This window comes from Passer montanus, unplaced genomic scaffold, assembly GCF_014805655.1.
Source record: "Passer montanus isolate IOZ18808 unplaced genomic scaffold, ASM1480565v1 scaffold89, whole genome shotgun sequence".
Taxonomy (NCBI): domain Eukaryota; kingdom Metazoa; phylum Chordata; class Aves; order Passeriformes; family Passeridae; genus Passer; species Passer montanus.
This window is the reverse complement of record NW_024374256.1, coordinates 1,376,417-1,397,278: the sequence shown is the minus strand read 5'-3', so window position 1 is coordinate 1,397,278 and position 20,862 is coordinate 1,376,417. Positions and strand designations below refer to the sequence as shown.

The following is a 20,862-nucleotide window of genomic DNA, read 5'->3' as shown; positions in this document are numbered from 1 at the left end:
ATAGAACACCACATGGAAAACACATCAAATCCAACTTCCTAACGAAGTGTCCGGCGCACAAACCGCGGCTGATCAATGCAAGAGGCAAAGGCTCAATCCTTGGGAGAAGGCAGCTGCTGTGGAGGAGCTTGTGGGAGCAGGAACTCTGCTTACAGAGCTGAGTGCAGCAGCTTCACTTCTCCTTCAGGGCCAGGTCTTCATCCTTCAGGGCAAACTTCCTCCTGAGCACCTCTGCGATGAGCACGGCCGGGTCCTCCTTCAGGGAAGGGCGGCTCCTGAGGGCAGAGCACAGAAATCACTGCAGCCAGCCACAAATTCCTGTCTGAGAGCTCTCCCTGGATCCTGAGGGACTCAGCACAGAAATCACTGCAGCCAGCACAGAGAGAGACAAACTCCTGTCAAATTCCTGAGGGCACAGAGCACAGAAATCACTGCAGCCAGCAGAGAGAAATCCCTGTCTGAGAGCTCTGCCTGGCTCCTGAGGGCACAGAGCACAGAAATCACTGCAGCCAGCAGAGAGAAATTCCTGTCTGAGAGCTCTCCCTGGATCCTGAGGGACTCAGCACAGAAATCACTGCAGCCAGCACAGAGAGAGACAAACTCCTGTCAAATTCCTGAGGGCACAGAGCACAGAAATCACTGCAGCCAGCACAGGGAGAACCAAATTCCTGCCTGGATCCTGAGGGACACAGCACAGAAATCACTGCAGCCAGCCACAAATTCCTGTCTGCATCCTGAGAAACAGCACAGAACTCACTGCAGCCAGCCCAGGCAGAGCCAAGCTCCTGCCTGGCAGCTCTGCCTGGACTCTCTGCAGGCCTTTCCTGCAGCTTTTATCATGAGATGCTGTCACAAGTGGAGGAGGTGCAAGAAGAACACCACAAAACAGCAAAAAGGGGAAATTCAGCTCCTTTTGTGGCTCCAGGGGGATCCTGGAAATCTCATCCTCAAAGCTCTGGGTAATTCTTATTCCTCTGTGCTAATACCAAGCAATCGACCCAAAACTTCATTAATTATCCAGAGCCTCCATCCCCTCCATATAAACCAACCCTCAGTGAGGTGTTTGGGGGGAAGCCCTGGAAGTTTCTGGTTTTTTCAGTATTTTGCTGCACTCTGGATTTCTGCTTCCCTGTTTCAGTAGGGGAGATCCCAGAAATCCCAGGCATTTCACAGCAGGGCTGCTGCAGAATTCCTTCCACTACACGAGTTCTGTTCCCAGGGCAATCTGCCTCCTTCAACAAGTTCACACAAGCAGCTCCTTTTAGAGGATTATTTCACAGGAGGCCAAACTCGGTTCTTTTCCCTCATGTACCATGGTTTTGTTCACAGCCTGCAATAATAACCTCAGAGCTTTATTTTTTTTCCATAGCTGAAGCCCCTCCTCACTCAGAAAACATTATGGGAAGACATTTTGTCTCCTAAAAGACAAAAAAACCCAAACCCTGGAATATTTCCACCAGACACTGGATCAGGCACATTTCTGCAAGCTCCTCACTCGTTCCTGAAGCTTCCAAGGCTGAATTTAAACACAAAGGCTGAGTTTAAACACAAGGCTGAGTTTAAGCACTGACTCCTACACAGCAGCAGCAGAACATCCATGTAATTATCTTTTCAAGCACCTTTTGCATCTTTAAGCACCCTTTTTCCTCCCTTGAAGAGCACCTGACCCTCTTGAGGCTTCCCAGTGCTGCCCAGTTCAGCTGGGGGAGCACAGGGGCTGCTCCACAACTGCACCAGAATGAGGAATTAAAGCTCATCAAATAATTAACATCAGTAATTAACTTAATTTTTCAGCTACCTGCAACTCTTCAGGCAGCTTTAATTAAGCTGTAATAACCCCAAACCAGCACTGCTGTGTGCAGGAGAGGATGATGAGGGCAAAAATGGCTCAGCTGCAGCCTTTGTGTGGCAGGAAAACCAGAGCAAAGGGGGAACTTTGGGAGGGATGGAGCTGTGACACCCCCTGATGCTCTGGCTGTGGAAGCTGAGCTTGTTCCTCTCATCTGACTTGAATTTTTTTTTTTCAGTGCTGAGAATCTGATTCCTTTCAAACCAAACGAGGAACCAGCAAGTGTGGTGTTTTTGAGAGTGGGATTTTTGAGAGTGGGATTTTTGAGAGTGGGATTTTTGGCCAGGAATCTCACACAGCAGAAGGGCAAGTGTGGAGCCTGAGAGCTGAGCCTGTGGCAGGCAGGTGGCACGGCCAAAACCAGGGAGAACTTTCCCAGCTGGGCAGGATCTTGCCCGTGGAGCAGCCTCAGGAGTTCTCATGCTCAGAACTGCTCAGGACACAAGTGCAGACTCACCCTGCCCACGCCACAGGAGCTGCACATGTTAAATCCCTGTGTGCTCCGTGCTGAGCTTCCCAGCTGCCTGGGAGGGGGAGCAGGGCTCAGAGCAGCACTGCCCTCACTCTGAAAGCTGCCAGCACACAGGGCTGCCCTGCAGCTGGGCAAGCACAGCTTCTTTGTCAGGTGAACCAGCTGGCACAGCCAAACATTTAAACAATTTAAATTTCCCCCCACGATTTCCTATCCAGGAAAATTCTTCTGGATATTTATTTAATACATTAATTTTTAATAAATTATATATCACATATATAATTTATTAAAAATAACAGATATATATTTATATATTAAAATATATATTATATACAACATATAAATTATATATAAATAAATACTATTGTATATATAAAAATAAATTATATATAATTTTATATATCATATATAGGTAAATACTATTTTATAGATATAAATAAACTATATGTAATTTTATATATCTATATATAATATAGATATTTACATTTTAAATATATTTTAATATATATTTCAATATATAAATATGTATTTATATTTTATTATTATATAACTTTATAAACTATATATTTATATATATGTTTATATAAAAATATAGTTTATAAAGTTATATATTTATATATTTATATCAATATATATAGATATAAATTATGCATTTTTATATATAATAGTAAAATATGTATTTAAAATATATTTAAAATAACAGATAGTATTTATAATTTTTAATAAATTCTAAATAAAATTACCCCCATGAAAATTCTCCACTATTTCCTATCCCAGAAAGGCAAAAAGCCCAGGACTGAGTTCCCAAGTGCTGTCCCCCACCCCAGCAGGAGCAGCAGGCCCAGGCTCTGCAGGGCCCTGACAGAGCACACAGAACCCCATGCAGACTCACAAGTCTTTGCTCTGCTTCATCCTGTGGATGTCCTTGAGGATGCCCATCATGTCGGCGAAGCTGCTGGCCTTGGACAGGGACACCGAGTCCTCGTCGTCGGCGTCGCGGGGCTCGGGCCGGGCCTCGGGGCCGGGGCACAGCGGGGGCAGCTCGGCCACCGAGGGCGGCTCGGGGCTCTCCAGCTCCGCCTCCTCCTCCGTGATGTCGCTGATCACGAAGGACGTGGTGGACTGGAAGGAGGGCCCGAAGCAGTGCACGGGGGACGAGGCATTCGAGCTGCCCGGAGAGAACAGCTCTGGGGTCAGCTGGGCCGAGGCTGCAAGGGAAACCAGAGGGGATGGGTGAACGCACAGCAAGGCGGCTTTTCCTCAGCACAACAGAATGGAAAACTGAACCCCGGGCTGCCCCCAGAGCTGGCGAGCTGGCAGCAGCCACCCCGAGCGAGGCCAGAGCCCGGCCCCACCTGACTGTGCAGCCACGATCTTGGCGATCTGGCTCCGCAGGTGGCTCAGCTCGTCCTGCAGCTCCGTGGTGCGGCTCAGCGCCGGCAGGCCAGGCTTCTTCAGGGCCAGCAGCTTCTCCTCCTGCTTCCTCAGGTTGGGCACTGAGGCGTTCCTCTGGATCACCGTGAAGGGACTGGGCTTCCACTTGTGCTTCAGCGGGCGAGTGTCACTCCTGGGGACAAAAACCTGTCAGTCCCCAAGTGCAAACCTGTCCGTGACAAAGCCTGGCCTCCCTGAGGGCAGCAGAGCCTCCAACAAAACAAATGAAGCCTCTGTGAACCCTCAGAGGTGCTCTCTGCAGCACAAGGAACACAGTGGCTGCCCCTGGATCCTGGAAGTGCCCAAGGCCAGGCTGGACAGGGCATTTCAGTCCTGGGAGAACTCAACCCTTCCACTTCCTGGCCAAAAACCACCCTGAAGCCCAAAAACCACTCTGTGCACAGAGCAGGGAGTGACACAGGACATGGCACAGGCTCCTGGCACCTCCTGCACGAATTCCTGTCCAGGTACTTTGTCTTTTTTTTTCCCCCTCTCTGGGGAAAAAAAATGTCATTCAAGAGGCACCACACCAGAGCCTGAGGGGACTGGAAGTTGTGCTCAGCTGAGCAGAGTCTGGCCTGAGCTCTGTGCCAGAGAGCAGCAGAGGAAAACCAACCTGACCCTGGCGTAGGTCTCCTCATCATCTGCTGCAATCCACACGATGTCAGCCAGGGTGGGCACGGGGGGCACCTCGCCCAGGTACAGATCCGAGACACTGGGCAGGACCTGGCAGGGAGGAAATGCTGCTGAGGAGATGGGCTTTGCCCTCCTGGAGCTGCCCCAGGTGTGCTGTCAGAGCCCCTGTGCTGTGAGCAGCTGTGGCTGGCACAGGCACAGCAGCAATTCCAGCAGGTTTGCTTTTGTTTGCACAATTATTCCACTTTTTGGAGCTGGGAGATGAAGCCTTTGTGCTTCCCTGGGCCAGCTCCTGCTCCTTCCTGCTGTGTGAGCGAGGCAGGAGGGACACCTGACCCAGGCCAGGCTGCCAAGGCCACGTGCCACCCTCTGGCACGCCAAGTGCCAGCCCTGAGCTCCAAGGGTGACGTCAGGGACTCCACAAATCTGGGAACAGGCCCAGAGGGCTCCAGGTCCCTTGGAGGTCACACAGCAAAACCCTGGGGCAGCAGCTCTGCCCTTCCACCTCCCTCAGCTCAGACACTGCCTGAGCAGGGATTTCCTCAAGCTGCCAGTGATCACTTTACAAAAACAGAATTAAAGAAAAAAGAAATTAAAAAAAAAAATTCTTAAGCTTCACTGTACTGGTGCAGTATTTGTGGCTGCAGCTCTGCAGATGTGTGGGGACAGAACAGCACCTGATGGCAGTGCCTGGAGCTGCCCCAGGTGCCCCAGGGCAGGGGTCACTCACCTCGAAGGTGGCCCTGGGACAGGGCTTCAGGGGGAGGTTGGAGCCGATCATCCTGACCACGCTGCGAGCGGAGCCATGGGGCTTGTTCTGCCAGATGGGGATGGTCTGCAGGGACACAGCACACTCAGTGCCTTCTGGAACTCATCAAATTGGAAATTCTCCTTGTCAGAGTCTGATTCCCGACTCGTTATCTCTTCACTTGTAACTGAGAACCTGGTGGGGACTGAGGTCCCCATTTCACAGAGCTGTGTTAGCTGAGCTGGTGACAGCCAGGCAGGTGCAGGGGCATTCTGGACATGGGTGCTGGACTGAAAACTGAAAGCACTCAGTACCAGGCACTGCCAACAGGCATTTTCACAAAGGAGAACTGGCCAAAGGAGGAAAACAGCCACACAACAAGGGCCCAGGAGGAAAATGACACCAAAAGAAAGCGTCACCCAAGGGACACTCCTGCTTTCAGCCCAGCTTTATCACAAACATTGTGAAATACCCCGGGCAGCTGTGAGTCTCCTTCCCTGGAGACACTCACTGCACATGCTGCTGAGGAACAGCTCCAGTGCTCCCTCCTGACCTGGGATGAGGCTGAGCACTGCCTGGGTGACAGCAGGTGACAATTCTATCCAGAGCCTGTCCCAGCCCAGGGCCACGGGGAGCAGCCCTGGAGAGAACAGCAGAGCTGGTTCAGAGCTCTCAGGACACTTCTGAGCTGGGCCCCAAGGGTGAATGCTCTGCCCACGAGAGCTCAGGAACAGCACAAGGCACAGAGAGCAGCACAGTGACAAAGCTCAGCCCGCAGCACCCCCAGCAATCGATTCATTGCTGCAGCTCGTTCTGCACTCTGCCTGAGCCCTGCTCCCTGCTGACACCTGAAACTCCTGATGAGCCCTTCAATTGAAGCGTGGGGCTGGGCAGGGAGGGGACGGATCTGTGCCTGGGGCAGGGAGGGGACAGATCTGTGCCTGGGGCAGGGAGGGGACAGATCTGTGCCTGGGGCAGGCAGGGGACAGATCTGTGCCTGGGGACAGGGCTGGGGCAGGGAGGGGACAGATCTCTGCCTGGGGACAGATCTGTGCCTGGGGAAGGTTCTGGGGCAGCTCCCGGGGCCCGGAGCCGGGCAGTGCCGGGGCAGTGTCGGGGCAGTGCCGGGGCAGTGTCGGGGCAGTGTCGGGGCAGTGTCGGGGCAGGGTCCGGGCAGTGTCGGGGCAGTGCCGGGGCAGGGTCGGGGCAGTGTCGGGGCAGTGCCGGGGCAGTGTCCGGGCAGTGCCGGGGCAGTGCCGGGGCAGTGTCCGGGCAGTGCCGGGGCAGTGTCCCGCCAGGGTCCGGTGTCCCGGCCCGGGTCACTCACGGCCTCCGCGTCCATCTCCGCTGCTCAGCGCCGGCCGCTCATCGCACCCGCTCCGCTCGCTCACTGCAACACACAAGGAGGGCTCAGCCCGGCCCGGCCCGGCCCGGCCCGGCTCCCCGGCCCGGCCCCGGTACCTGCGGGCCGGCGGCGCCGCTCGGGGCCGCTCCCAGCGCCGGCCGCGGCCGCTCCGCCGCCATCGCCCGGAACCAGAACAGAGCCCGCCCCGCGCCTTCCGGAGCGCAGCGCCTGCGCCGGGACACGGACGGGGACGGGGACAGACAGGGGACAGGGACAGCGGGGAGAGTATGGGGACACCCCGGTGTGAAGGGAGACACTGGGCACACCCCGGTGCAAAGGGGCATTGGGGACACCCCGATGCAGGGGGGACATTGGGGACTCCCCGGTTCCAAGGGACACTGGGCACACCCCGGTGCCAAGGGACATTGGGGACCCCCCCGGTGTAAAGGGGCATTGGGGACACCCCAGCCCCGGCGCAGGAAGGAGCGAGGCCGAGCTGAGGATGCACGGATGGTTTTACCGGGGCCGCTCCGCCGCCCCTCCCGGCCGACATCGGCCCGGGCCCGCCGCGGGTTTCGGGCCAGGGCGTCACCAGGCACGGGAGGGGCGACAGCGACAGCCGCTCACCGGAGACCGACAGAGGGAACGGGGACAGCGCCAGAGGGAACGGGGAGAACGCAGGGCACCGACAGGTGGAGCCCCGGGCAGGGGAGAAGGGGACTGGGACACGGACGGGTCCCCTCGGGATGCCCCAGGCTGCCCCAGCTCGGGGGGGGCTTCTGGGCTCCTCTGCCACTGTCCGGGCTCACCCCGACAGAGCTCACCAGAGAATGAACAGACTCAGTGGGAACCCAAGGGCTGGAGCCCTGCAGGGATGGAAGAACCCCGAGGGCTGCAGGAACCCTGCAGTGCTGCCCAGGGGCTGCAGGAACCCTGCAGTGCTGCCAGACCCCAGCCTGTCCCACTGGGTTGTCACAAAGTGCAGAGCTAATGCATAGTTACAAAACCAACACTGAGAACCATCCCGGGTCAGTAATTAACCTCACTAGAGCAATTAGTGAAGTGACACTGGTCCAGCCCAGAGGTGCAGCCAAGCTCAGGCCCCAGGCTCAGGTATGGACAGGAGGGCTGGGCAGGCTGGGGACAGGGTAATTGCCACCACCAGGCTCCTCCCAGGACTGGAAATACCTCGTCAGGAAAATTAAAAATTTAAAAAAAAAAAAAAAGGCTTTTCCCTTAATTTGATTTGGTCCAACAAAATTGTGCTTCAGAGAGCAGAAAAAGCATCACCAGCCAGGGCTGGCTGCAGGCAGCTACTGAGGATGCTTTGTCCCCTCACGTGTCTGTAGGAATATGCCTTAAAACCCGTTTCACTTAACCCTTCCCTCTCCAAATTACAAAGTGATGCTCATTCTGCACCCAGGCATTGGCACAGAGTAGGAGCAACTGCTCAGGGTGGCTTCAGGTAAGGGATAATGGCTTCTGAACAATCTCTTTGGAAAAAAAATCCTGAAAAGATTTTTGGACTTCTGGCTTTTAGAACTGCCCAGTCCTCAGCCAGGTGAGGATCTCAGGGCAGTTCCCAGAGGGAACTTCATGGTTCCTCACCCAGCATGACCTGGGAGCTCAAAGCAAAGAGGGGCAGAGCAGCAGAGAGAAGCTCCCAGAGCTGCTGGGGAGGGAGCCCTGGGAGGGATGGATGGGTGGGACACTGCCCACTGCTGTGTCCCTGAGCCTGGGGTCACTGGGGGAGCTCCTGGGGGCTCAAACTGATCCTCACCTGACCCTCTGATGCCCTGCTGCCCACTCTGGTGTCCCTGTGCCACCCTCAGGGCACAGACCCTGCCTGAGCGAGGCCACCAGGTCACACAGGGCGCTGGGGGCTGCTCAGGGCTGTCACAGCCCTGTCACACAGATTGTCACTGTCAGTGTCCAGAGCTGCCCAGGACAGCAGGCTGGCCCCGAGGGGAGCAGGGAGCTGCCCAGGGCTGTGGCTCTGTCCTCAGCACGAGTGTTTGGTCACAATGGCAGTGCTGCTCCCTGCACTCAGCAAGTCCTGGAGATCAGCAGCTCTGGCTTGCACCAGTTCCACCAGGCTGAACAGGAGCTGCAAAGAAATGAGGGTGGGTGGCACAGCCAGGCAGGTGCCCTGGGAGTGGATTCAAGTATTTGCACTCCTGTGGAAATGTGCCAGAACTGAGCAGGAACTCAGGCTCAAACCAAGACCCAGAGCACAGCCCCGGCCTGGCCCTGCCTGCAGTTCAACACCAACGCCTGGCATGGGGATGAGGAGGATTTGCTGTAACCAAAATAGATCTCTGAAGTCTTTGGCCATCTCAGTGGGGCATTCAGGTGCCTGGTTTTAGGGCTGCAGGTATGGTTTTGCTCTGTGCAGCCCTTCCTTCAGGAACTGGAGGTAAGTTGCTGTTGAAGGGTCTTCAAAATTGCTTGAGAAACTAAAGATGCTGCTTTCAACATCTTCAGGCTTCATAGAAGTAATGTCCAGGAAATAGTTGGCATTGATGTGGTGAATCTGGCAAAGAAAACAGATGAGAGGAGATTTTCAAGGGTCAGAAGAATTGCCCATGGCCTGCCTTGGCCTGCAGCCAGCACAGAGCTAACAAGGCTGTAACAGCTCCTACAGAATATCTAATTCTTTCCAAGTGCTAATTCAGGAACCAGAATTCGGGTCTGAATTTCAGTCAGAGAAAAATGTGTGATCTTCCCCCAAGGGTGCTGACCCTTTGCTTAGGTTAAGAAGAAGATGAAGGTGATTTGGGAAATCCATGGAGGCTCAGCTCATGTCTGTGAGCAGGACTGGGGAGATGGAGCTTGGGCTGCACCTGAGCTCCCAGCACTGCCTGCTGCCCCACAGAGCTGGGAAAGGGGACACTGAGCCATTGTCACAGCCCAGAGCCTCATGGGGACAGCGAGGGGACCCTGCAGCTGTGACCAGGATTAGCCCAGCCCAGCAGAAGCAGAGCATGTGAGCTCACTAAAGGCTGATCTGCTGTGACCACTCTGGGGAGATAAATGTGCTGGAAGGTGCTGATCAGGAGATTTTCTTCAAAGGATGAGCACAAAGGGCCTTGGGTGCAGGAAACAAAGCTACAGTGGCTTCCCAAGGCTCAGGGACAGTGAGGAATCACACTTGGCTCAAGTCTGTTCTGCCCCTGCCCAGAGCTGCTGCTGTTCTGTCTCTGAACTAAAACACATTTGTTTCAGATTTCTAGTGGAGGGACAAAGGCCCAGGGGCAGTCCCAGGTCTGGGAGACCCTGCAGAGGAGGAGCCCAGCCTTACCACGGTGCCGTTGGGGAGGCAGAGGATCATCTCCACAGGGAAGTTGTATTTCTCCAGGTGCAGCTTGGCCAGGTTGCTGTGGAACTCGTTCTCTCTGTTGCTCTGCAGGCAGATACCAAAACCACACATTGGCACACCCCAGAAGTGGCAGAATGGCACAGGGGGAGCCCACAGGACACAGAAGAGAGGGAGGGAGGGAGCAGAGAGCTGCTTTGCAGTGCAATGGTAACTGGTACCATTCTCACAGGCTGCTTTCCCATTCCCTTTCAGGCTCCCTCTCTCATTTCAGCTGCAGATTTTCTCACCAGACAAAATCACCCCAACAGTCTGATCCCAGCCTTACCCAGAGTCTGCAGCTCTGTGACTGATCCCAGCTGACAGCACAGCTCAGAAGTGGGGAAAGGCTCAGTCAGGAGCCTCAGGGTTCAGACAGTTATCTGGTTATTTGGTCGTCCCCTGGGTTGCAGGGGAGTCAGTTGGTTGATGGCAGCAGAGGCCTTGGGCAGGGCTGTCTCACAGAGAATCATCTGTTTTAGCTTTAAACCTGGCACCAGGACAGAGCCAAGGGGGTCACAGTGCCACTTCTCAGCCTGCCTCCATCTGGTGTCTGCCTGGCCCCTGCAGCGGCCGAGGAGGGCTCGGAACAAAAATCCCCCCTGGCACAGGAGGGAGCTCCCCCTGCCCCTGGCACCCCGTGGCACCCCCAGCAGAGGGTGAGCCTCACCTGCAGCTCCTCCAGCTCCTTCACCAGGGACCAGCTGCTGATGAAGCTCTCGTTCAGCAGGGCGAGGATGGGCGAACTTTCCAGGACGGTCTCCCGGAGAGTTCGCCCCGAACCTGGCACAGGGAGAGGCACAGGAGGCTTTGCTGTGGCTTCCTCAGCCACTGTCACCATGCTCGGTGCCACCTGCTGAGTGGCAGCTGGCTCTGGTCCCCCCAGCCCTCCCTACTGTCTTTTTGCTCTGTTGTTGGCAGTTTTCCATGGCTTTTGCTCCCCACAGGTGCTGCTGGCACAGAGCACTCAGCAGAGCAGAGCCCAAGCCAGGCACAGAAGGTCCAGGAGAAGTCAGCCATGGAAGCCACCCCGAGTGCCACCTGCTGCTGATGCCAAGCACAGCCCAGTGCTGAGGGGTTTTCAGGGCAGACAGGACTGAAGAGACCCTTCCCCTCCCATCCATCCCTCCTGCCAACGTGGCACAGGCTCTGAGGCACTGAGGGAAAAGCTGCACATTGGGACAGCCCCACGGCCAGGCCTGGCTCTGGCCTCTCCTGTGCAGGTGCCAGGGACAAGGCAGACAGAGCAGTGTCCCTTTTCCCTGACAATGCTGCCTCTTCCCCAGCAAGAGAGAGGAAGGGGAAAGACCAGAGCCATGTCTGCACCTCGACAAAGGCACCTGAATCACAACCTGTCTCAGACAGAGCTGGAGCTGCAGTGGGCAGCTGAGCTCCCAGCAGTAATTCCCACTCCCATCAGTGATTCCCACTCCCACTCCCATCAGTGACTCCCCACTCTCATCAGTGACTCCCCACTCCCAGCAGTGATTCCCACTCCCAGCAGTGATTCCCCACTCCCAGCAGTGATTCCCCACTCCCAGCAGTAATTCCCACTCCCATCAGTGATTCCCACTCCCATCAGTGATTCCCCACTCCCATCAGTGACTCCCCACTCCCAGCAGTGATTCCCCACTCCCAGCAGTGACTCCCACTCCCATCAGTGATTCCCACTCCCAGCAGTGACTCCCCACTCCCAGCAGTGATTCCCACTCCCAGCAGTGATTCCCCACTCCCAGCAGTGATTCCCACTCCCATCACTGATTCCCCACTCCCAGCAGTGATTCCCACTCCCAGCCTTTGTCTATCCAGCACCTCCAGAGCCAACAAGTGGCACAAGGTTCCCTGACCCCCATGCCTCCAGCCAGGCTGGCAATGCCCTCACCTCAGCAGGACTGGTCGTCCAGGGCACCCCAGAGCAGGATGGAGTGCACCAGCTTCTTCTCTGCTTGTGCTCTCTCAAAGGCTTCTGTGAAGGGCAGGTAGGAGATCTGGGGGCACAGGGACAGCGTGAGAAACAGGCACACAGCAGCCCAGCCCAACAGGAGCAGCTCTGAAGGAGCCAGCCCCAGGGGTGACACACACACAGCTCAATCTGCAGCAGGACCTGCAGATTTAAACGAGTGACAAGTGTGGTGGTGTCCCCAGGGTCCCTGTGTCCCTGGCACCTGCAGAGCCCTGATCTCACACACTGCAGAGAACACCTGCACCAGGGTGGCCAGGCTGTCTGCAACCCCACCTCAGCTGCTGGGAAATCTGGCCTTGAGATATTTATTCCAAAACCTCCTGAAACAGCCTGAGAACTGGCTGTGAGGGAGCCTGCTCCAATCACTCAAATGAAAGGAACTGATATTAACATCTTGGCAGCCTGAAGGGACATTTGTAAGCTTGGGCACAAGGAGGCAGCCACCAAAACGTGTCCCTTCAGCCAAGGAAGCAGTGACAGGCAGTAGCCATCTGCTCCACAGGCTGCTGGCATGTTAAATAGTTTGGGTCACCCAGAGCTATAAATTTGTGCCTGGCTGCAGGCTGCAGAGGCACAGGCAGATCATGTGTTCTCTGCTGATAAGGAAAGCTTGGTCCAGAGGCACCTGGCTGCTGTGGAAGTAAAAGCCAGAGGAAAAACCCATTTGTAAGCAGCATAATTACCTGCCTGCTCCAAAATCACAGCAGCAGCCATTGATAAGAGGCAGGAAGGATGAGCTACACCCACAGTACAATCCTGGGGACACCTGACACGGAGAATTTGCTCTTGTCTCTGCTGCTGTGTGACCCCAAACGCCCTGGGACACCCCCCAGTGCCCTGGATGCTGCTCAGGCTGTGGCCTCTGCTGGCCCTCCAGGTCACTGGATGGCTCAGTGAGGACAATCTGCCCCAAATCAATGTGCCAAGGAGAGCCCAGCCCCTTCCTCACCTTCTTAAACGGATACATGGCCACTTCCAGCCTGTGGGCTGCCTCCTGCCAGGGGATCTCCTGCTGCCAGGTGATCTCCTCAAACACAAAGTGGATGGGCTCCCCCGAGGGGTCCCTGCTGTCCAGGACCTTCCCGTTCTCATCGTGGATCACGGTGGGCACCGAGGGCCCTGTGGACTCCAGCTCCATCTGCAGGGGAACAGGCTGGCTTGGACCCTGCACTCAGCCCTCTCCTGGCTCTCCTGGGCTCCAGGACAGGACACAGATCCAAAATAACACCCACAGCCCCTCAGGAAGATCTCCCACCTCCTGCAGCTGCACTTTTCCAGTGAAATACCAGGAGAGGAACTTCATTTCCCTCAGTGTGGCTGCACTCTCTGGACTGGAAATGCACAAACTCCACGTTCCCACCTTCCCAGAGGAGATTACTGGCTGTGGGACACCAGATCCTTTCAGCCATGAGGATCTGCAGGGCTCATTGGAAGCTCTTGCTCCTGTCAGCAGCTCAGCCCTGGGAAGCCACGAGAGGGAGCAGCAGGAAAAGCTGCCCAGGAGCTTCCCTGTGGTTTGTGTTCTGGTACAGCTGATGTGATTCTGCTAAATCTGCCTTCCTGACTTCTGCCAATTAAAAATAATCACGACTCTAGTCTGTTGAATTCAGGCATTCAGAATTCTGACTTATGTTTCCTGTCCCAAGAGCTGGGATTACCACAAAAAAGGGGAACAACCTCGTGCACTTTCTAAATCCAGACCCACAGTTATTCATACCCTGCTCTGGGCTCAGGGCCTGGGCTCAGCTCCTCACCTTCCCTTCTGCCTGTCAGGAAATGTTTTAAAAAAGGAAAAAGTCTCCAAAAGCTTAGGATTCAACCCACATTGAGGGAAAAAGGAAAATATCAGAAGAGCTGCCAACAGGGCTGCAGAGGACAGCCAGAGATAAATGGCAATTCTACTGTTGTATTGAAATGATCAAGGAAAGCTCTAAGGAATGGGTCACAGGGGTTCCACAGCTCAGGGCCGTGGCAGCACAAACCCCTGAGGAGAAGCTGGACAGGTGTGGGGCACAGGAGAGGGCACACACCTGAGGCAGGTATCCAATGTCCACTTCCATGCTGCTGCTCTCGCTGGCCCCGTACAGCCACTCCATGTCCACGTTCAGGGACCTGCAGGGGAGCCCACGAGTCACCCAGGGCTAAAGCTGGGCACAGGAAACCCCAACCAGATGGGAACAGCCTCCTGCAGGGTCAGCACTGACCCAGAGCCTCTGGAGAGCTCTGTGCTCCCTGCAGCAGCCCAGGAACACCAGATCCTGCTGGAGCAGGGCCCAGGCACCCACTCAGCACTCTGGAAAACACTCAACACCTCTGAGCTCTGTCAAATGACAGGAAGGAGAGATGCCTTTGCTCCCTCTTCCTTCCCAGCACTTCACTCGCACATTCTGATCCTGCTGAACTTTTAAAAGTGTTTTTTTGGAAGCAAAAGGCTGCTGGCAGAGCCCGAAGTGTCTGCTGGCTGTAGGAAATGTGCTGACAGAGCCACTGGGGTTGAGTCGCCAGGGTAACGTTGTAATAGAATTGTCACTCTTGTCATGGGCAAAGAGATTTGAAGCTTCTTCCCCCTGAAGCACTTCCAGCTCCTTGCCAGAGAGCAGAAACGAGCTGCTGCAAAGCTCTGCACACAAAATCTTAACCTGTGAGACCCCAAGCAAAAAATCTGTTGGAGGAGGAGCACCAGGCCTTGCTGAACTTCAGTGCCTGCAGCCAGGAACTGGGACTGCCAGTCCTGCCACACCCTGCCTGTCCCTCCCATCCTCCCAGCACCAAGGGACAGTTACTGGGCACGAATCAGGCCCTGGATGCCTCAGGGATGCTCAGTGAGGTAGAAATACATTTACAGGCAACTGCAGAGCTCAAATCACTGAGATTTTCCAAGAAATGAGAGGGAAACAGCTGTACCTGTTGTTAGGAACAAAGAGCCTGAAGTCCCTGACGTGGGAAGAGTCCTTGGACAGGACAATGTAACCTGTGAACTGCCCCGGGGAAAACCAGAAGGGGAAGTTTGGTGGCTCGTTCAGCTGGAATTCAGCGTGGATCCTGAAAGAGAGAGGAGCCATCAGCTGGGATCCTGCACTGCAGGTGACAGCAGGGAAAAGCTGTCTCCAGGCACCTGAAACTATGAACCTAAACTGGGCAAGGCAGGGGGAGCTTAACAAGCTTTTCATGTCACACAATGAAGAGGGTGAAAGACTGGAACAGATGCATCAGGAGCATCTCCAGTACCCATGCCTTCTGGAATGGGGCAGCCAGGAAGGATGAAATATTTTATAATTCCTTAAAACACAGGGACAGAACAAGCCTCCCCTCCAGCTTGCTCCAACACATCAAAGCTGTGTGTAACACTGCCAGCAAAACAATTCTGTGGACTCTCCCCCTTGGAAAGACACTCTGATAAACCTAAATCTAACAAAATTCTTGCCAGCCAGATTCTCCCCTTTCAGCCAGGGGTAGAACAAGGGTGATGCCCTGTGTGAGGACACAGTGGCACTGGCAGCAAGTCCAAGGGTGATGCCCTGCAGGAGGACACAGTGGCACTGGCAGCAAGTCCAAGGGTGATGCCCTGTGTGAGGACACAGTGACACTGGCAGCAAGTCCAAGGGTGGTGCCCTGTGTGAGGGCACAGTGACACTGGCAGCAAGTCCAAGGGTGGTGCCCTGCAGGAGGACACAGTGGCACTGGCAGCAAGTCCAAGGGTGATGCCCTGCAGGAGGACACAGTGGCACTGGCAGCACAGGTGACCTCTGGCTTGCAGCTCCCTCCCCTGCCAGCCACAGCACCCGCTGTCCCTGGGGGACACGCTGCACGTGCCACGAGTGCTGTGCCCTCTGCCAGGGCTCCCAGCAGCCTCGCTGGGACAGGGGACAGGCCCGGGGGTGTCCCCAGCCCCTGGGGCTCACCGGAAGGCTATGGTGTAGTAGAAGCTGCTGCTGGCCTGGATGCAGGCCACGGCGCCCTGCGGGGCGAAGCGCGTCCTGACGAAGGGCCGCGGGTGGAACATGCTCAGCAGCTTGTGGATGATCACCTGCAGGGGGAAAGGCAGGAGCAGCACTGAGAACTGCTCCTCCACACGGCTCCAAAGCAACCCCCACCTGAGCAGCAAGGCCGGAGAATGGCTGTGATTTACCAGCCAGCTCAGAGACCGACCTAATCACACAGCAAGGAGACAAAGCAAGGCACTGCTGTCACAAATAAATCCATCTTCCACGGCTTCCGTGCCATTCCCGTGGTCTGCAGCTTTCCATCAGCCCAGGCAGAACAGCAAACTGATGTGCCAGGCTGCCTCCACCAATGCTTCAGCCTTTGAAGGGGTGGGAGTGCAACCACTGGTCCCAGCAGCACCTGCCTGCAGCCAGGGGAGGGGATGCACAGCCAGGCTGTACCTGCTGGGCACACACAGAGCTCCACCTGCTCACTGCTCCACCAGGAATGATCCCAGGTCCTTTTGGAACAGCCCTCTCTGGGAAAAACTATCCTCAAATCCCACACAATTAACAATCAAGATGGAGTTGCCCAAGTCAGCCTCATCTGGCTGTCACAGACACACAGAGCTTCTGCCTGCTCTCAGTTTTGCCTCCAGTTTAGGTGCTCCTGGCTATACACTACGGAATTCCTGTTTCCCTGGAAAATCCAGGGATACACATATAAAATCTGAGTTTCATATCTCACCTCTTTGCCCTTGGGAGGTGGAGGGTAAAACCTGTTGTTGGAGAGATAGCCAGTGAAGATGTTCAGCTCACTGGGAATTATCCACCACGGATCCCCAAGATCCAGATTATCCTTTGGAGGGAGAAAGGCTTTGAACTGCCTGGCAAGCAGGACACTCAGAGGGGCTGCTGGGGCTGTCCAGTTCCTGAGCCCAGACAGAGCCACGTGGGAAATCTGTGAACAAAAGATGCTGTCAGAGCCCACAGTGGAGTCTCCCAGCGTGCAGTGATGTCATGGATGCAGGCAGGCTTTGGAAAGGGGGGGAAAAATGTTTCACATCCCAAATTCTTTTTTCCCCACCCAACAGTTCTGTCAGCCTTCAAGGATGTGAGTAGAAGAGCAGAGGGGAACATGCCATGTAACAGCAGTGCTGCTGCACTCAGATGGGCAGAGCCAGCTCCAGTTGCTGCTCCCAGCTCCCAGGGAGGCTGCTCTAACCAGGGCAGGGCACTGCTGAGTGTGCTGAAACCCTGGAATGCTGAGGGGGCAGCGAGCTCCCTGTCACAGCAAATCCCAAGGGATCCAGCAGGACCCTGTCCCCTCCCAGCCTATTCCTGGTGCTGTTCCCAGCCCCCAGAGGTGTTTATCCCAGAATCTGTGGCCTGCAGGACACCTACTCCCAAGAAACCATCCTTGCTCTTCGTCATTGTTTCCATGAGCAAGGGCTGGAATTTGGCCACGATGGACAAAGTCTCCCCGTCTGGATCCAGCGTCTCCTCCTCTTCAGATTCTGAGACTGGAGCCACCCCTGCACAAAAGGACAGCAATTCAAGCAGCTGTTTCCCCTCCCTCCCCTTTGAAGCAACTGTGAAATGATCACATGTTTATCCTGGCAAATCCAGGAGCACTGGGAGTCTCCCAGCTGTCCCCACACTGCAGAACTCACACCCATCCCCAGACCAGCTTTGGCTGGGACAAACTCAGTGGCTTTAAAGTGGGTTTAGGTTGGACATTGGGAAGGAATTGTTTCCTGTGAGGGTGGGCAGGCCCTGGCACAGGTGCCCAGAGAAGCTGTGGCTGCCCCTGGATCCCTGGCAGAGTCCAGGGCCAGGCTGGATGGAGCTTGCAGCAGCCTGGGACAGTGGCAGGTGTCCCTGCCCATGGCAGGGGTGGCACTGGATGGGCTTTAAGGTCCCTCCCAGCCCAAAGCATTCCATGATTCCCTGTTTCCCTGGCTGCAAAGCCCAGGCAGACTCACAGCCCCTCAGAGCAATCCCAGCACGTGCTGGAGGCAGTCCAGGAGAGCACAGCAAAGCCTGTCTGTGCCCCACTGTCCATTGTCACCCCCACACTCCTCCCTCCTGGCACCAGCAGAGCCACTTGCTCTGTGCTGACACAGCCTCCAGAGATGATCTGCCCCAGCTCAATGGAGCCCTGGGACTTCACTGATGCCTTTGGCCTGGCCTGGGCTGAGCTGCATTTGTTGCATTCACCCATCCCAAATCCCCTTTAAGCTCCACACAAAGTAACTTATGTACTTTGCTAGTCCAGCAATGGGATCCCCCACCTTGTAAAAACTGCACTGTGTCAAAGTGATGTCTGGTGCTTAAGCCTTTCCAACAACATGGAAAGCTGCACAGCCTCTCTTCATGTAAATAAGACCCAAAGCAGCACCCAGAAACAATAAAGTGAATAAAATATTCAGTGAATTCAAGCTGTGGGGTTCATCATGTTTGGCTCTGTGCAGGGAAGGCTCTGGAAGGCAGACAGGAACCCACCTGTGAGCTTCTCAGCAATGGGTTTGAATTCCTCTGGGCTCAGGTACAGGTCCTTGTTGGTGTCCAGGGAGGAGAAGAGGAACAGCCCCTCATTCCCCAAGGACTTCAGAGCCAGCTCCTGGTTTGGGAAGAAGAGGAAAGAGAGATTTCATTGGAGCCTCCTGCAGGAGCCCACTCTGGCCCCTCTGGAGTTAATCCCATTCTTCCCAGCACACCCAGGGGAAAGACTGACTCCCCTTGGCAGGATTTGGGGCTATTTGCAACGTGTCCAGGAACTGCTGGCAGAGGATATTGAACCTGCATCTGCCTGAGTAATTCCAACTGAACCATTTGCTCACGTTCAGTGTCTTTTGCCAGAAAAATTCCCCACTTTTTCCAGCTAGTTAGGCCTAAACCTGCAGCCATGGGGAGCACCTGGTGACTGCTGGGGTAAGCTGATGTGCAGCCAAACAAAGGCAGTCAAAGATGTCAGCACCACATTCCAAAAGCACAGAGGGACTGAGCTGAGCCCCTGGAATTAGAAACTTCCACTCGTGGTGGGATCCACTCCAGCATCACTGCCCTGCTCTGGTCAGTGCCCCTCCAAATCCCCAGCCTTGGAACTGCATGGAATATTTTGGCTCCCTGCCCCCTCAGCCATCCATCAGGGAGGCACAGAACCCACAGTCTTCTCCAGAAGCTTCCACGGGATCCCAGCTGCTCTGTGCCTCAGTTTCTCCCTCTGCCAAGCCCCCACAGGGGGGTGTCTCCCTCGGAGCAGCCCCAGAAGGGCTCTGGATGCTTCCACACATTTCCACTCTGCAGTCTGAAGGGAAAGGGACAACTTGGAGGCAGAGCAAGAGCTCCAGGTTGGTGTGAGAGGAGGGAGAGACACAGGGCGGGCACCACAGAGCCCTCAGTGCCAGGCAGCCCTTGGCACATGCCCCAGGATCCAGCAGCTTGCCCAGCCTGGAGCTGGGAGCACAAACACTCTGCATTCTGCTGCTCTCCACTGCCTGCAGCAGCAGCACCATCCCCAGAGCTCCTGAACCAGTTTATTTTCCATCTGTTGCCTGCCAGCCTGAAGCAGCACTAATGCAGCCTGGAAGGCTTTGCTCCCATCAACTGCAGCTACAAAAGCACTTAAGAGCCTTCCAGGGCACTTCCAGGGCTGGGACTGAAATAGACTGGAACTCAAAACGAAGATCTGGATGAGGACATGGCCAAGGACATGAAAAAATGGAGAAAGATGGTTTTTTTTTGTGCAAAGGGACAATGCACTGTGGACTGTCCACAGTTAACCTGCTTTTATTCCCTGAATGGATGGGGATGAGCATCCTGGGCTCTGGGAACAGGTCACAGCTCTGCTGAGCCCCTGGCTGCAGGTGCTGACACATCTCCCAGGGTCACACAAGGCTCGTGCCAGGCTCCAGATCTCACCCATGCTGGCACACAGGTCATGGACTGGGATCACTGCTGGGCTGGGAGCCAGCTCAGGGCCCTGGGCAGGGAGCAGGAGCCTCCCCTGGCAGGGCAGGCTGTCCTGGATGTGTGCTGAGCTCTGAAGGGATGCTCCACTGCCTCTGCTCTCCCCAGCACAGCACAGCTCCTCTGCTGATGGATCTTTCAGAGCCTCTCCTCATTTTGCACTTCACAGACACAGACCCCAAGGGATGGGGTTAGAATTTGTACAGCTGGAATGTGGGAAAAAAATAATTTTTCCCTCACTGAATGGGGCTGGAGGCAGGGACAGCTGGTCACTGCTGGTCACTACAGCTCTGGCAGTGGCCACCTCAAGCCCATGTCCACTGGAGTGTGGCACCACAGCTCAGCGGTCACCTCAGCCCAGTGTCCACCTTAAACCCCCCTGATGCCTGGTGGTCACCTCACCTGGCCACAGCCCAGTGTCCACCTTAAACCCCCCTGATGCCTGGTGGTCACCTCACCTGCCCACAGCCCAGGGTCCACCTTAAACCCCCACAGAAACCTGGTGGTCACCTCACCTGGCCACAGCCACCCCAACCCCAGCAGCCACCAACGCCTGGCGGTCGCCCCAACACCTTTAGCCCCGATGGCCACTGACGCCTGGTGGTCACCTCAACCCCAGTGGCCATCCCACGCCTGGTGGTCACTCCAGCCTGGCTACGGCCACCTCAGCCCCATTAGCCACAACGCCTATTACTCCTCTTAGTCCGGCGGTGGCCACCCCAACCACCCTGGCAATGGATTCCGGGCGGTCACTCCAGAATGGCCATGGCCACCTCAGACCCCATCGATGCCCGGTGCCCCCTCAGCCCGGCTACAGCTCCCTTATCCCCAGTGCCCACCGGTTCCTGGGGCTCCCTCAGCCTGGCTACGGCCTCTTCATCTCTAGTGCCTCCTGGTGCCCATGGGTTCTGGTGTCCCCTCAGCCCAGCTACGGCTCCCTCATCCCCAGTGCCCACCGGCTCCTGGGGCTCCCTTAGCCTGGCTATGGCCCCTTCATCTCCGGTGGTTCCTGGTGCCCCTCAGCCCCTCTATGGCTCCCTCATCCTGGTGCCCACTGGTTCCTGGGGCTCCCTCAGCCTGGCTACGGCCTCTTCATCTCCAGTGCCTCCTGGTGCCCATGGGTTCTGGTGTCCCCTCAGCCCAGCTACGGCTTCCTCAGCCCCGC

The 20,862-nt window shown here is 55.7% G+C and overlaps 2 protein-coding genes across 2 annotated transcripts in view; both read right to left on the bottom strand.

Annotated features, from left to right (window-relative positions):
• MTFR1L (mitochondrial fission regulator 1 like) overlaps positions 1-6,684 on the bottom strand; it is a 7,282-nt gene extending 598 nt beyond the window's left edge. The window contains exons 1-7 of the mRNA XM_039733593.1: positions 6,601-6,684; positions 6,467-6,529; positions 5,122-5,226; positions 4,372-4,481; positions 3,677-3,888; positions 3,214-3,529; positions 1-275 (exon numbers count right to left, since the gene is read on the bottom strand). The exon at positions 1-275 is cut by the window's left edge and continues 598 nt beyond it. Of these exons, the coding sequence (XP_039589527.1) occupies positions 173-275; positions 3,214-3,529; positions 3,677-3,888; positions 4,372-4,481; positions 5,122-5,226; positions 6,467-6,481 (861 nt within the window). The 5' untranslated portion in view covers positions 6,482-6,529; positions 6,601-6,684 and the 3' untranslated portion in view covers positions 1-172. The remainder of the gene's footprint in view (positions 276-3,213; positions 3,530-3,676; positions 3,889-4,371; positions 4,482-5,121; positions 5,227-6,466; positions 6,530-6,600) is intronic.
• Positions 6,685-6,962: 278 nt separating this feature from the next.
• On the bottom strand, positions 6,963-19,685 carry SELENON (selenoprotein N). The gene is made up of 12 exons (XM_039733582.1): positions 19,650-19,685; positions 18,231-18,348; positions 17,130-17,260; positions 16,474-16,686; positions 15,705-15,829; positions 14,707-14,844; positions 13,833-13,914; positions 12,752-12,940; positions 11,722-11,827; positions 10,510-10,622; positions 9,786-9,887; positions 6,963-9,017 (listed from the first exon to the last, which is right to left on the bottom strand). Exons 1-12 carry the CDS (start codon positions 19,668-19,670, stop codon positions 8,847-8,849), a joined length of 1,509 nt encoding a protein of 502 aa, XP_039589516.1. The 5' UTR covers positions 19,671-19,685; the 3' UTR covers positions 6,963-8,846.
• Between the last annotated feature and the right edge of the window lie 1,177 nt (positions 19,686-20,862).